The 15,199-nt window shown below is 46.6% G+C and overlaps 1 protein-coding gene across 1 annotated transcript; it reads right to left on the bottom strand.

The window, feature by feature from the left end:
- Nucleotides 1-352: 352 nt before the first annotated feature.
- Nucleotides 353-11,418, bottom strand: Banf2 (BANF family member 2). The gene is made up of 2 exons (XM_004668729.2): nucleotides 11,293-11,418; nucleotides 353-499 (listed from the first exon to the last, which is right to left on the bottom strand). The coding sequence occupies exons 1-2, from the start codon at nucleotides 11,416-11,418 to the stop codon at nucleotides 353-355; spliced, it is 273 nt and encodes a 90-aa protein (XP_004668786.1).
- Between the last annotated feature and the right edge of the window lie 3,781 nt (nucleotides 11,419-15,199).

Genomic DNA, 15,199 nt, shown 5'->3' with positions numbered 1-15,199 from the left:
AGCCTGGTGGTCTGGATTCAATTCCCTAGTACCCACAAAGCCAGATGCACAAAGTGGTGCATACATCTGGAGTTGGTTTGTAGTGGCAAAAGGCCCTGGTGCACCTATTCTCTCTCTCTCTCTGCTTACAAATAATAAAGTATTTTAACAAAACAACACCAACCACCTAGAATATAGAGTTGGGAGGCAGAAGTGATGTTGCATGAATCAATGCTAGATGGTTAAAAGCACTGTGGCTTCCTTCTCTGTCTCTGTCTCTCAAAAAAAGTTGAAAACACAAGGAACAACTCAGAGCCTGGGCATAAGTGGTGAGGGCATCATGTACAGGGGCAGAGTGGCCGGGGCAGGGACATCACAGGAAGCAGGCACACCACTTCTTCAGGCAGGTGGAGCTCTGCCGGGCCTCGCACTCGGTGGCACCGCAGCAGCAGATGATCCACTTCTGGAACTCTGCCTCATCCTTGTGCATCAGCAGGAACTGTCCCAACAGGATATAGGCCTGGAGGAGGGGCAGCACGCAGGGAAGATGAGAAGGGCCGGCGCTGACACCGGAGCGCCCTGCCTCCTCCAGCCTTCTGTGCTCAGGTGACACACAAAAGGGCATGGGTCACACGCCAGGGAGACTCAGTCCCTGAAACCCTGACTCCAGCCAGGAGTGTCTGGTGACAAGCCCCTGGGGAGCGATGAGGCCAAGTTAATCACTCGTCTTTCAGTGCTGGTCTAGGACTGTCAACCTGCGGTCACTAGGCCTTGTCCTCCTCAAACTGTGAGAAACAAAGGAATCCCCTGGGATGTTGTGAAAGGACAGTTTCTGACAAAGCAACTAAGACTAGGGTGAGGCCTGAGAGCCTCCCTTCCTTCCCTTCTTCCCTTCTTCCCTTCCTTCCCTTCTTCCCTTCTTCCCTTCTTCCCTTCTTCCCTTCTTCCCTTCCTTCCTTCCTTCCTTCCTTCCTTCCTTCCTTCCTTCCTTCCTTCTTCCTTCCTTCCTTTCCTTCCTTCCTTTCCTTCCTTCCTTCCTTCCTTCCTTCCTTCCTTCCTTCCTTCCTTCCTTTCTTTCTTTCTTTCTTTCTTTCTTTTTTGTGGTATATGCCTTTAATCCCAGTACTCGGGGAGGCCGTGGTAGGAGGATCACTGTGAGTTCGAGGCCACCCTGAGAATGCACAGTGAATTCCAGGTCAGCCGCCTGGGCTAGAGTGTGACCCTACCTCAAAAAAAAAAAAAAAAAAAAAAAATCACTGATGGTTCACCCAGCCTCAAATCTTTTCACTGGCTAAAGACAACGCCTTAATTTCTTTGCATTTCCGACCCTTAGGAGGAGGGCATAAATACGCTAATACAGTGCAGTTACCCTTTGATAGAGGAAGCTTTCCATGCTTCAGCCCTCACTATGACATTATTTAAATGTCATTCACAGAATACACCCGACACTCTGGCTTTACTGCTTCACGGCTGTGTCACCCCAGGCAAGTTACTTAACTTTTTAGCATTTCAATGTTCTTATCTCTAAAACCTGTTTAAAAATTGTCCCTGGGCTGAGGACCATAGCTCAGTTAAAAAGCATTTGCCTAGCCTTCCCAAGGCCCTGGGTTCAACCCCTAAAACCAGAAGAAGAAAAAAAAAGTGTTTCAAGGACTGGAGGGATGGCTTAGCAGTTAAGGCACTTGCCTGTGAAACCTAAGGACCTATGTTCAACCTTCTCAGATCCCATGTAAGCCAGATGCACAAGGTGATGCATGTGTAAGGTCGTACATGAGTACAAGGTGGCACACACATCTGGAGTTCGAGTATAGTGGCTGGAGGCCCCGGTGCCCCAATTCTCTCTTGCTCTCGCTCTTGCGCTCTCATTAGAAAAAAACAAAAAAGGCCCAGTCTGTTGGGCTTGCCTCAAAAAAAAAAAAAAAAAGTGTAAGTGTTTTAAAAAATAGATTCTGGGGAGATGGCTTAGCAGTTAAGGCACTTTCCCACAAAGCCGGATTCCCCACTATCCATGTAAATCCAAATGCACAAGATGTCACATACATCTGAAATTCATTTGCAGTAGACAGTCTCCATTTCTAACAGGTGCCCAGCTGAGATTGGGCCAGTAGGAATATTTTGAGTACAGGGAGAATTAGCCTACCTCTGAGGCTCTTTTCAAGCCTGTCATATAATACTTCTCTTATTTTTATTTTTAGATTTTTGGTATTTCAAGGTGGGGGTCTTACTATAACCCAGGCTGACCTGGAATTCACTGTGTACTCTCAGGCTGGCCTTGAACTCACGGTGATCCTCTTACCTCAGTCTCCCAAGTGCTGAAATTAAAGGCATGTGCCAGCATAGCTGGCTTCTCTTATCTTTTTTTTTTTTAAAGTCAGTTTTTTTTTTTTAAATTTATTTATTTGAGAGCGACAGACACAGAGAGAAAGACAGATAGAGGGAGAGAGAGAGAATGGGCGCGCCAGAGCTTCCAGCCTCTGCAAACGAACTCCAGATGCGTGCGCCCCCTTGTGCATCTGGCTAACGTGGGACCTGGGGAACCGAGCCTCGAACCGGGGTCGTTAGGCTTCACAGGCCAGCGCTTAACTGCTAAGCCATCTCTCCAGCCCTCTCTTATCTTTTTTGTGGGGAAATGGTGATGGTACTAGCACTAGGGACCCAACCCAATGCCTTGCACATATGCTAGCCACACCCCAAGAGCTACAATCCTCAGTCCAAGGGTTTCTCTGAGATGCATTCATACAACGTCAAGTGAGAGACAGTTCTCACCCCACTACTTTCTCAATTGCAGGAGCACAGGTTTCCTTAACCTCAGCACCGCTGACCTTCTGGCTAAGTCTGTGGTGTAGGGGACTGCTGTGCAAGGCAGCGTGGTTGGCAGCATCTCTGGTTTCTACCCCGAAAATGCCAGTAGCATTCCCCCCAGTCTCCCAAAGAAATAACCGTGATTTCCAGACATTTTCCCATGTCCACCTGCCAAGAAATCTCCCTCAGTTGAGAACCGTGGCATGTGCGGCTGGCAGGTGAAGGACGAGTTAGCCTCACATTTGTTTTTACAAGCTGCCTGTGTGATCTCACGTAACTCAACTGAAAGGAGAACGCACAGGGCCTTTGCAAGGCTTCCACCACTGACCTGGCCGCATGGGAGTGAGTGAGTCAGATGGGAAAGCATTACAAAAATGTGCATTGCTCTTCTGCCTTGGGAGAGGTCACTCTCTGGAAACCACACAGGGTATAAAACACTCTAAACCTTATCCCTCTTCAACTTGGGCTATGTGTCTGCTCCCTCTCTCTCTTTCTCTCTCTCCATGAGAGGTTTCCAGCCTCGTAGACTGAGCAGTTAACTGCTACTTTCCCTGACTTCCAGCCTGTGGGTAGCCACAGTGGAGCTACTTGCCTCTGATCGCATGAGGCCATCTAATAAACCCTCTCGTATAATTACATGTGTCTATTTGTTCTGTTTCTTGGAAAAGGTAATATACTTCCTCAGAATCTCTGTGGACTAAAAACTAAAGAGGCAGCTGAAGAGAAGGCTCAGTGGTAAAGGCGCATGCTTGCAAAACTTGATGGTCCAGGTTTTGAATCCCCAGTACCTGGTGTAAAGCTAGATGCCAATGAAACACGCAGCTGGAGTTCATGAGCAGCAGCACAAGGCCCTGGTTACCCATTCTCTCTTTCTCTCCTTTTCTCTCTCAAATAAATAAGTAAATTTTTAAAGTTTAGGGGGGAGGTGAATGAGAACAAAGTATAATGACATAAATGTATGAAAATACCAGGGCTAGAGAGATGGCCCAGCTGTTAAAAGTGTTTACTTGCAAAAGCCTGCCAGCCTGGGTTTGATTCCCCAGTGTCCACATAAACCCAGACCCATAAAGTAGCACATGGGTCTGGCAATTGTTTGCAGAGGCAAGAAGATCTGGTGCATCCATATTTACTCTCCCCACCCCTCTTTCTTATGCATGTAAACAAATAAAATATATTTTTTAAAGCTGGGCATGGTGGCACACGCCTTTAATCCCAGGACTCAGGAGGCTGAGGTAGGATCACTATGAGTTTGAGGCCAGCCTGAGACTAATTCCAGGTCAGCCTGGGCTAGAACAAAACTCTATGGTGAAACTGCCCCCCCCCCACCCCAAAGAAAGAGGAAAACAAATGCCACAATGGAACCAATTACTTTGTATGCTTTATTTAAAAAATTTAGAGCTGGGTATAGTGGCATATGCCTTTCTTTAATCCCAGCACTCAGGAGGCAGAGGTAGGATAATCACTGTGGGTTTGAGGCCACCCTGAGACTACATAGTGAATTCCAGGTCAGCCTGGGCTAGAGTGAGACCCTATCTTGAAAAGCAATTTTTCTTTTTTTAGAAATGGGGCTGGTATGATTAAGTGATTAAGGCACTTGCCTGCAAAACCTAAGGACTTGGGTTTGATTCCCCAGTACCCACAAAAAGATGGTTCACAAAGTGGAGCATGTATCAGGAGTTCATTTGCAGCAGCTAGAGGCCCTGGTGTGTCCATATTCTCTCTCTCTCTCTCTCTCTCTCTCTCTGTCTGTGTGTGTGTGTGTGTGTGTGTGTGTGTGTGTGTGTGTGTGCTTACAAATAAATAAAAATAGTTTTGAGAAATTTAGAAACTTGGTCCTATGGCAGTCTTGAGTTTTCTGACAATTCACCCTCCACAGCTTTCACAATTTTATCACACCACTGTTAACAAGAAGCAGGGCCACATGGCCATAAACTGGCAGAATCAGAAATAAGGCAGAGGCCAGAGACTTCAGGTCACATTACGTATGCATCTCTGGGGCCTGGCTTGGGGGCTCTCCAAGTTGGAATGAAGAGAACCGACATCCACCCACGCCTTGGAGTTCTGGGCCCTTTCCAGGAAAACCCACTGCTGTCTGTTGACTTTCTGTTACATAAAACAAAGCAAACTTCATCTCAACCAAAGGGAACATTTCTTTTTTTAACAAAATTAAATCAAATAAAAACCAAATCCTGGTCATAAAAGGTGCACCCGAGAGTTAACGTTTGGAGGTTTTATTTATTTGTGTTGCTGGGATCAAACTCAAAACCTGTAACACAGTAGGCAAGCACTTACCACTAAGTCTCACCCCAGCCTGGGGTTTTATTTTTAGTTATTGTCCAGTTGTTGAAAAGAGAAAAAAGCCAGGGTTTCATGGTGATTGTAAACTGTTACTTTATTTTTTTTTTTTAAAGCAGTTGCTTAGCATGATCTCATTTTTTTTAATCAATATCACCCCATTTTCGCTGGTGCATTTTACTGAGATGGTTATAAATCAACATTTTAAAACACTGACATCTCTAAAGGGTCCATTGGACCCAGTGCTATATGTGTGGGAGATATCCAGCTGAGTACAGCATGATACACACGTTTTGAGCAGGAAGGAGACATCAATGAGACTTGTATAACAAGCAACAGGCTACTCATTACTAAAGACACCTGACACGCATTAGTCTCTCGATCCTCACGGGTACTCTGTCCACCATTCTTCAGAAGGTGTCCCCAAACATCCAAGAGATTGAGACTTCTGTCTCTATCCATTCAGTGCTTCCCCATCCAACCCTTCCACAGCCCAATATGGAGGCAAAGGCATTCTCTGCCCCTTTCTGAGGCCGGCCATGGCATCTGCTGGTGTGGAAATCAGAGCCTTAGCAGCCAGCAAGCCCAGAAATGCACAAGTGAGACCCAGGCAGGCTTTCCAGGAACGCGGCAGGGAGAAGGGCTTCAGTGCCAAGTTGCAACCTGATGCTCCTCCATCCGTCCAGGGCTTTCCCTTGGGTCTCAGCCTGGCACCTTCCGGGAGTGCAGAAAGAAAGATGACTTGCCTTCTTGCTTCGTCCTTGAGGACTTCACCTTGCTCCCGAGAGAAGTGGGAGTCACGGGCTCTGGTCACAACCCTGTTTAATGTCTTCTTGGTCTCCCCACTGCCTCCGCAAAGTGAACCCCTAACCAGAACTCCTGTTGCAAGGAATGTGATACCCGAACACAGACACCTGAGCAGATGGCAACCACCTTGGACAGTGGCCATGGCCAAGCCTGCCTGGAAGGTGCATGTCTTCCTGAGCAGCAAGACGGTGACTCAGAAGCAGGCTTGTCTCAACTCCAAGTCCAGACAGGGAAGGTTGCCCAGTGCCTTCCCCCAGGCTGACAGGAGCCGCTCTCTTGAGTGCAGTGTCCGCTCACTGCTCAATGACTGTGTTCTGAATCTGCCTCACAGGTGATCCATGTGGGGGGACCGTGCACGGAAAAAAACAATTGAGGGCTGGGGAAATGGCTTAGCGGATAAGGCATTTGCCTGTGAAGCCTAAGGACCCCGGGTTGATTTCCCAGGACCCATGCAAGCCAGATGCACAAGTGGGGGAGCTCATGCATCTGGAGTTTGTTTGCAGTGGCTGGAGGCCCTACTGTGCCCATTTTGTCTTTTTATCTGCCTGTTCCTCCCTCAAATAAATAAAAATATTTAAAAAAAAAGAAAAGAAAAAATTGATCCCATTTAATGTTATGCTGTGACATATTGAAATTTTTATGCATTTGAACACAGGGCTTCACCTGTCTTTCTGCATCAGGCCCCTCAAACTAGGTAGCTGGCCCCGGTCCTCGCTCATTAGCATACTGATCCTTCACTACATCCTTGTCCGATGAGGTAGCTGGTCTCGGCTTCTTTCACCCTCAAGCTTCTTGAGTTTTCCCCCGCCCTTGTTCTTCAGCTCCTGGCCTTCTGCACGGCATGTCTAGCACTGTCGCAAGACGCTGCTGCTCCTCGATGACATGACTTTTTTTTTTATTTCCTTTAACCCAGCATGGACACTTACGTCTTCAGGTCCCCCAGTGGTAGGTGGACAACCTTGCAAACCCAAGATTTCTGACAAGATCAGGTGCATTGAGGGTGGTATGGCCACAGACAAACTCAGTATTTCTTGCTCACTTCCTGTACAAACTGCGGAGCCGTTAGTGTGACTGCTCAGTCCAAAGCAGGCCTCCTCCTCCTCCATTCTAGACTGTGTCCACCTGGACATGCTTATTAAATTATTTGTTGATGCAAAATTAAAATTTAACCAGGCCTTTTGTATTTCAGTTGACAACCCTATGCATGGTAATCCCCAGGCTTGGGTGGCTGACTCTTTGCAGGGCCAAGATGTCAGGCAGTGGGCGTCCAATGCTACAGAGAGGACAGGAGGCGCTGGGGCTCTCTGCAGTTCGACCATGGGTTCCTGCTATTTGCAGTGTGGAGGAGCGTGTGTCTGTACTCCGAATAAGTAAGGAGGCACAAGCTCACTAGAGCCCATAGATTCAAGACCAGCTTGAGCAACAGGGTAAGACCTCATCTCAAAATGAAAAACAAGCCGGGTGTGGTGGCACATGCCTTTAATCCCAGCAACTGGGAAACAGAGGTAGGAGGATCGCCATGAGTTTGAGGCCACCCTGACACTACATAGTGAGTTCTAGGTCAACCTGAGCTAGAGTGAAACCCTATCTCAAAAAACCAAAAAGAAAAAGAAATGAAGAACAAAACTATTGATCTACTCAAGTCTTCAGGAGTTCAGAAACCAAAAACATAACTGTGTTTTCTCTGGGCTGCTTTGAGTCTGCTCTTCACTGGGATAATCAGCTTTGCCCTAAAGACCTGTACCACTTGCTGTTGTTCTGGCCTTGCCCACATCCATTCACATCCTGAGGCACTTACTCATCTTGTGGGCACCAGATGTGGGTCTTCTGGACTCGGCCAGGGTCTGATGGGTCCCAGGCCCTTGTGCTGAATCTCACCCCAACATCTCAGTCTGATATTCCTCCTGTGAAGTACAGCTACCTGAATCTTCTTGTGTAGTTTACGACAGTATAACCCAAGGTCACTTTCATACTCACTGGAGAGCTCAGTCAAGATGTCAACTCCTAGCCAGACATGGTGGTTCACACCTTAATTCCAGCACTCTGAAGGGCTGAGGTAGGAGGATGGCTGTGAGCTTGAGGCTAGCCCGGGCTACAGGGTGAGTTCCATGTCAGCCTGGGCTAGAGTGTGCTGTAGTTACTGTCTCATTGTTGGGAGAAACACCTAACCAGAAGCAGCTCATGGGAGGAAAGGGTTCGATTCCCCAGTGTTTAGATGCACAAAGTGGCTCGTGTATCTGGAGTTTGCATGCATCTGGCATGCCTGTTTTCTCTCTTTCTCCATATAAATAAAGAATATTTTTAAAAACACCAATAACAAAAAAGAAAAGAAACCAGAATCCTCATCCGATCAGTGTGGAATATGTTTCCAGAAAGGATTGGGAAGGAATGACCCATTCTGAGTTAAAAGAAGAAAGCCAGATACAGGCTCACATCCCTCTTCCTCTGCTTCCTGGTTGATGTTAGGGACCAAGCTGCTGTCACGGCCAGGTCTTCCCCACCATGATGAACTGCACTCCTCTTAATTATGAGCCAAAATAAACCCTTTCTCCCTGGAGTTGCTTCGTGTTAAGTGCTCCATCACAGCAACAAGTAGCCAGTACAAAGAGTAAAAGGAATAGTCGTTTCTTTAAAGAATGTTTAATAATCAAACATTTCCCCCCCTAGCTACACCTACAGGCTTCCCTGCCCTCTTGGGAATGGTTCTCTTCCTTGATCAGGGAGGGAAGAATCCATTCCCCTCGGCCACGCTGCTCCACTCTCCTGGCAACACCACCTACTGGATATTCAACTGCTGGTCAGTGGCGGTGAGATTCAGAACATGGAGAAACAGGCACAGCATAGCAATGCCAGTCAGAAAACCACGGGCCCAGGGTTTAGAGTGTGGGGGTGAAACACACGTATTATCAGCCAGGCATACGGTAATCCCCCGCCCCTGAGTGTTTCTGTAATGTTCCTGCCTGCCGGTGGAGACCTCGCTGAAAATGGAAGGGAGGTACGGCAGCAGGTTGTGCCTCTCTTAGCTGGGCGTGCAGTGCAGCCTGGCTCTCCTCCCTGCTTCGTAGGCACTCTTCTTGAAACTCATTCTGGGACTGCCTCCCATGCACTCCTCAGGTTCCATGCAGGGTATTTTTTTTTTTTTTTTTCAACGTAGGGACTCAGGTTCAACTCCCTAGGACTCACGCAAGCCAGATGCCCAAGGTGGCACATGCATCTGGAGTTTATTTGCAGAGGCTGGAGGCCCTGGTATGCCCATTCTCTCTCTATCTGCTTCTGCCTTAAAAAAATTTTTTTTTTATTTGAGGGAGAAAAAGAAAGATAGAGGTAGAGATAGAGAGAGAGGAGATAATGGGTGCACCATGGCCTCCAGCCATTGCAAAAGAACTCCAGACACATAAGCTTTGTGCATCTGGTTTACATAGTCCTGGGGAATTGAACCAAGGTCCTTTGGCTTTGCAGGCAAAATGCCTTAACTGCTAAGCCATTTCTACAGCCCTGTTTCTGTCTCTTAAATTAATTAATTTAAAAAAGTAATTACATAGAATACTCAGTGGTGTGATTTGGGTGTAGCTTATTTGTCCTCCCAGAGTTTCATTTTTTTTTTTTTTTTGGAATTGCCTAAATATTTCTGTGTAGACATGATGCAGCTTTTAAAAGGTGGGACCTGGGGCTGGAGAGATGGCTCAGTGGTTAAAGGCACTTGCTTGAAACACTGATAGCCTGGGTTTGGTTTCCCAGTAGCCACATAAAGTCAGATACACAAAGTGGCACATGTGTCTGGAGTTTGTTTTCAGTGGCTGGAGGCCCTGAGGCATCCATTCCCCCACCCATATATGTATGTGTATATATGTGTGTGTGTGTCTTTCTCTCTTAAATAAATAATACATTTTAAAAATATTTTGTTTATTTATTGGAGAGAGATACAGAGAGTATGGGTGTGCCAGGGCCTCAAGCTACTGCTAACAAATTTCAGACACATGCAACACCTTGTGCATCTGGCTTATGTGGGCACTGGAGAATCAAACCTGGGAACTTAGGCTTCACAGGCAAGTTCCTTAACCACTAAACCATCACTCCAGCCACAGATAAATATCTTTTTTTTTTTTAAGAGGTGGGACCTAGTGGAAGATTGTTTGGTCACTGGGGACAGCACCCATGAAAAAGAGCAATGTAGTTCTCTTGGGAACCTGATTAGTTCTTGAGAGAGTGAGTTGTGACAAAAAGACAAGAATGAGGGTGTGGCTTAGTGGTAGGTAGAGCACATGCTTAGTTTGTGTGAGGACCTGGTTAAGTTCATGAAATCAAAATTTAAAAAGAAGAACAGTCTTTCCCTACCCTCTAGTTTCCTGTCTCACAATATGGTTTCTCCCCACATGTGTGCTCCTGCCTGTAGTACCATCCACTATGATTTGAAATGGTCAGGAAGGTCCTCACTAGAGGCCAAACATATGGGACAGTCAATATTGGGCTTTCAGTGTCCAAAACTGTGAGCTAAATAGAACTCTTTTCTTGCTGGGTGTGGTGGTGCATGCCTGTAATCCCAGCACTCAGGAGGCAGAGGTAGAAGGATCACTGTGAGTTCGAGGCCAGCCTGAGACTACATAGTGAATTCCAGGTCAGCCTAGGCTAGAATGAGAACTTACCTCAAAAAATAAAATGAAATAAAATAAAAAAGAACCAAGCCTGGCGTGGTGGCGCACGCCTTTAATCCCAGCACTCAGAAGGCAGAGGTAGGAGGATTGCCATGAGTTCAAGGCCACCCTGAGATGACAGAGTTAATTCCAGGTCAGCCTGGACCAGAGTGAGACCCTACCTCGAAAAACCAAAAAAAAAAAAAAAAAAAAAAAAAAAAAGCTAAAAAGGAACCCATTTCTTTATAATATCCTGAGTATCAAATATTTGGCTATGGCAATGGGAAGTATGCTAATGCATCCCAATTCTGCTGGATATCCTCAAGGCCATTCCTGGGCTGGCAATAACAGCTTAGAATAATTCACTTCTCCTCATCCTTGTACAGACCTCAGGCTGCTTCTCCACATGTCATTGCCACTCTGGTGCAAGCACGACTCTGTAGCTCCGTCATGGGGGTGGGGAATGGACCCAGGAACCCATCCTAACAGCTCTGTCTCTGTCCCGGGACCCCTGTCAAGCTCTGAGTATTTGAACACTGAGCAAATTCTGCCTAACCCAGCTGCTCTGAGCTGAAGCAATTCTATTTACCTGCCATCAATAAACCCTCAAGGCTGCCCAAGCATGTGGGTGAGTGGCACTGGAGTATGTGGCGCCCTGCCAGGTGGCAGCTTTGCTGTCTGATGGCCTTTCGTGGGGACACGTGGTGAGAGCAGCCATCTGGTAGGACTAAAGGAAGACAGGTTAGAATAAGGAATTGGAAAGGAAGAACCAAATTACCTTGTTAAAACCTTTGGTGACCAAATTGATGGCAAGCTCTTGACTGATTCCATCCACCCAGGTGATATCCTTTTCCCCAATGGGTTCCGAGAGGAAAGCTTCCAGTCTGGGAGACATGTAATCCATCTCCTGCAAAGCCACAGGGGTGAACAAGAAGTGAGAGGGTGTCTGAATGCTGAATGCTCACAGTGTGGTGGACATCAGGGAGGTCCTTCAGCCTCCTGAGGGGTCGAGAGCAGCAGATGGTGGACAGTTAGCCATCATCAATGTCTACTGGAGACTTCTAAATGCCAGCTGCTCCACCTTGTCCTGGAGGCCTTTATACTTCTATTCTTACCTGGATGGACAAGGGGAAGTGTGCTGATGGCTACAGGTGAGTCAAGTCAATCCAGTCTCTATGACAAGAGTGTGCTTAATGCTAAGAAGTGCGAACTCCTTCCCCAAAATTTCTACCCTATGTGCTTAAAGAAATGGGCACTTGTCTTCTTTCTTAACCATCCAGCTCTTTTATTATACTTTTACTCTACCATTTATCATACTGTATAATGGTTGGCTACTGGGCTCAGGCAACAGAAAGCTCTTCAAATGGACATCACACAATGCAAAAGCCCAGGATAAAGTTGGGCATGGAATAATCACAAGTAGTTCCATTTCTCTGTGAATCTCTTGATTTTTCTCTCCTTAGGTTGGTTTCGCTCTTAGTTTATTTCCCCTTATGATGGTCATGCAGCTACTATAGCACTCTATTCTCCAACACTGTCATCCCAAAAGAAGAGAAAGAGACAACATGTTGCTCAGAAGTTCCAAGAAGATGCTACCACTAAGATCTGCCCTAGGTCACTCATGTGAGCTACTATCAGTAGATGCCCAGGTCTTGATCTGGGAATGGAGTTGTCCTTCTATAAGCCAGATGAGCTGTGAGTTCACATGTAGTTAACCCAGAGAGGAGAGATGGGTGTTAAAGGAGTAACTATAAGGTCCTCCTACAGCCCACCCTTGGCCACCCAACCTCTGTACACTCTCCTTCCCTTGTATCATTATCAAAAACACCAATACTTGGCTACAGTGAACTCACCTCTCTTCCAAAGGGTGCAACCTTGTGATTCACAAGTTACTGGGTTGAGACTTAAGGTCATTTGGGGAGAGGTGCATCACACGATTCATCATGTCTGGAGGTGACCTACTAGCAAAATTCTAAATTTCCCCTCCCTTTATACTGATGGCCACAAGCAGAAAGGAAGAAAAGAAGAGAAAAGGTAGGTTTTCATCCATCTCTACTTCCAAATGGGCTACTTTCCTACTAAATTTGAATCCTTTAGGACCTTGATGATGATTGCCAGCGGTAGTCAACATCCTGAACATTTCCTGTAAGATCCCTGCATGGGGGCTGGCGGTATACAGCTCACTGTGAGTGCATATACATAGCATTCATGAGTCCCTGAGTTGGATCTTTTGCACACATTCCCCGCCCCCCCCCACCTCTCTCTACATGGCATGTACTATGTTTTGCTTTGAATTTGAAATGTCCTCACAGGTTCATGTTTTGAAGACTTGGTCAACACCAATGACACTATTGTGAAGGCTATGAAGCCTTTAGGTGGCTGAGGGAACGAGGTCACGGAGACGGGGGCTTTGCTGGTTATATCCACTGTTGGTTTGGGCTTGTGCTCCCTGTTTCCTGGACTGCCCTGATGTGAGGAACCTCCATCTGCTTCTGTGGACTGGTTGTTTCCACCATGCTACTTCCCCCATGGTGGACTGAAATCTCTCTGACACTGTGAGCCCAAATAGACCTTTTCTCCTTTAAGTTGTTTCTGTCAGGCATTTTGTCACACAGACAAGAAGTATAACTGACACAGAAAACTGGTCCCAGGAGCTGAGAAGAGCAACATTGGCTATCTTGCTACTGGAGGTACACAGAACCTGGTAGCTATTTAGTCCAAGCAGCTGGATGCCTTAGCTCATAACAGAGATGAAAGCCTGGAAGTTCTCTGGAGAGTTCTAGTGTTGAGGACATGTCAGAAGGCCAAGAATTTAGAGTCGGACATTGCAGATAAGGGTCCCAGCCACAGACACTCTCATTCAGGAAGAAGAGAGAGTTGCACATTCACTTGGCTTCCTCTTTGTCCAGTTTTATTCCACCCAGGCCCCTATCCCACTAGATAAGGCCACCCACATCCAGGGCAATCCTTTCCCCTCAGTCACTGACTTACAGGTCAGTCTTCTTTGGAAATATCTCCACAAACACACTTGGAGGTTGGTCTTTAGCCCTAGACATCTCCTAATCAAGTCAAGTTGACTACTAAAAACAATCACTGGCTGGAGAGATGGCTTAGCAGTTAAGGCACTTGCTTGCAAAGCCTAAGAATGCATGTTCGAATCTCTAGGTCCCACATAGCCAGACACATAGTAACGCAAGTGTGAAATGGCACACATGCACACAGAGGGTGCACATGTCTGGAGTTTGTTCACAGAGGCTGAAAGGCTCTGGTATGCCCATTCTCTCTCTCTCTCTCTCTCTCTCTCTCTCACACACACACACACACACACACACACACACACACACACACACACGTTCTCTACCTCTCTCTCTCAGAAATAAAACTTAAAAAAAACAGTTACAAGTGGCTGAGCTCTTGCCTATCTAGCATGCGCAAGGAGGGCCTGGGTAACACCTGCAACACTGTGGCAGGGGAATCGCCATATGGCATAGACTCCATCATAAGATTTGTGTCCCAACATAACTGGTCATTGCGTTGAGTGAGGACCGCCATCTTCCTAGTTCCAGTAAAGACGTTCTTTTGCTGCTTTCTGCCCAAACATCTCTTTTCCACGAAATCCTTTTGAATTATATTCACCACAGAACTCTCTGGTGTCAAATAGGTTTAGTTGGTGATGTGTAGAACAGAAAAAAAATCCAGCTTAAAGTAACTTACTTATTTAATTAGCCCATTACCAAAGAATCCCGAGGAATCAGGTATGGTTTGATCAAGGCAGTTCTCAGGACTTGGACTTTCTCTGTATCAATCCTCAGCTTAACTTTTTCATGAAAATAAGCAGCTCACATCAGGGCCTGCCGTTGCTCTTGAGAGTCACACTCCCTCCATCAAAGGAGGACACAGAGCTCTCTCCCCAGAAGCCCCTAACCAGTACTTTTTCCAGTCCTTATTGTCATATGTCAGAGCCTACAACAAGAATTCTGATCCTGGGCTGCAGAGATGGCTCAGTGTTAAAGGTGCTTGCTTGCAAAGCTTGGCAGCCTGTGTTCAATTCCCAATGCCCATGTAAAGATGGACCCATAAAGTGCACTTTATGTGCAGTGGCAAGAGGCCCTTCTGTGCTCACTGCCTGTGCCTTGCTCCTCTCTCTCCTCTCTTTCTCACTCTGCTTGCAAAGAGATTTACTTATTTATTTATTATCTAGACACCACAAGCACACTGCAGATACATGTGTCATCTTGTGCATCTGGCTTTATTTGGGTACTGGGGAAATGAACCCAGGTCCTTAGGCTTTGCAGGTAAACACCTTAACTGCTGAGCCATCTCTCCAGCCAAGTATTTTTGTTAAAGAATTCTTGTCTGATCTGCACATCCTTACCTCTGGCCTTAAGAAGCTCTTGGACTGCCAGAATAGAGAGGGGTCAAAAATCAGGAGAGTAACCATGTGGTCTGGGATAATTGCTCCATACTAGAATAGAAGACTGTTAAGGGGAAACCCAATGTCCACCTCATAGTCTCCAGTAGTTTGTGAACCCCCAAGGGCTCTGGCTGCCTCCTCATGGCACCAACACAGCCATAATGCCTAGCATAGTGCCTAGTACATGGCAGACCCTTGATGACATAAGTGATCAAATGTGTCCAAGGCCTGTCCCTACCTTTCTGACCTTTGTCCAGACCTTTCTATGAAA

This window comes from Jaculus jaculus, chromosome 8 (assembly GCF_020740685.1).
Source record: "Jaculus jaculus isolate mJacJac1 chromosome 8, mJacJac1.mat.Y.cur, whole genome shotgun sequence".
Lineage (NCBI taxonomy): Eukaryota > Metazoa > Chordata > Mammalia > Rodentia > Dipodidae > Jaculus > Jaculus jaculus.
This window is presented reverse-complemented; position numbering and strand designations above follow the sequence as displayed.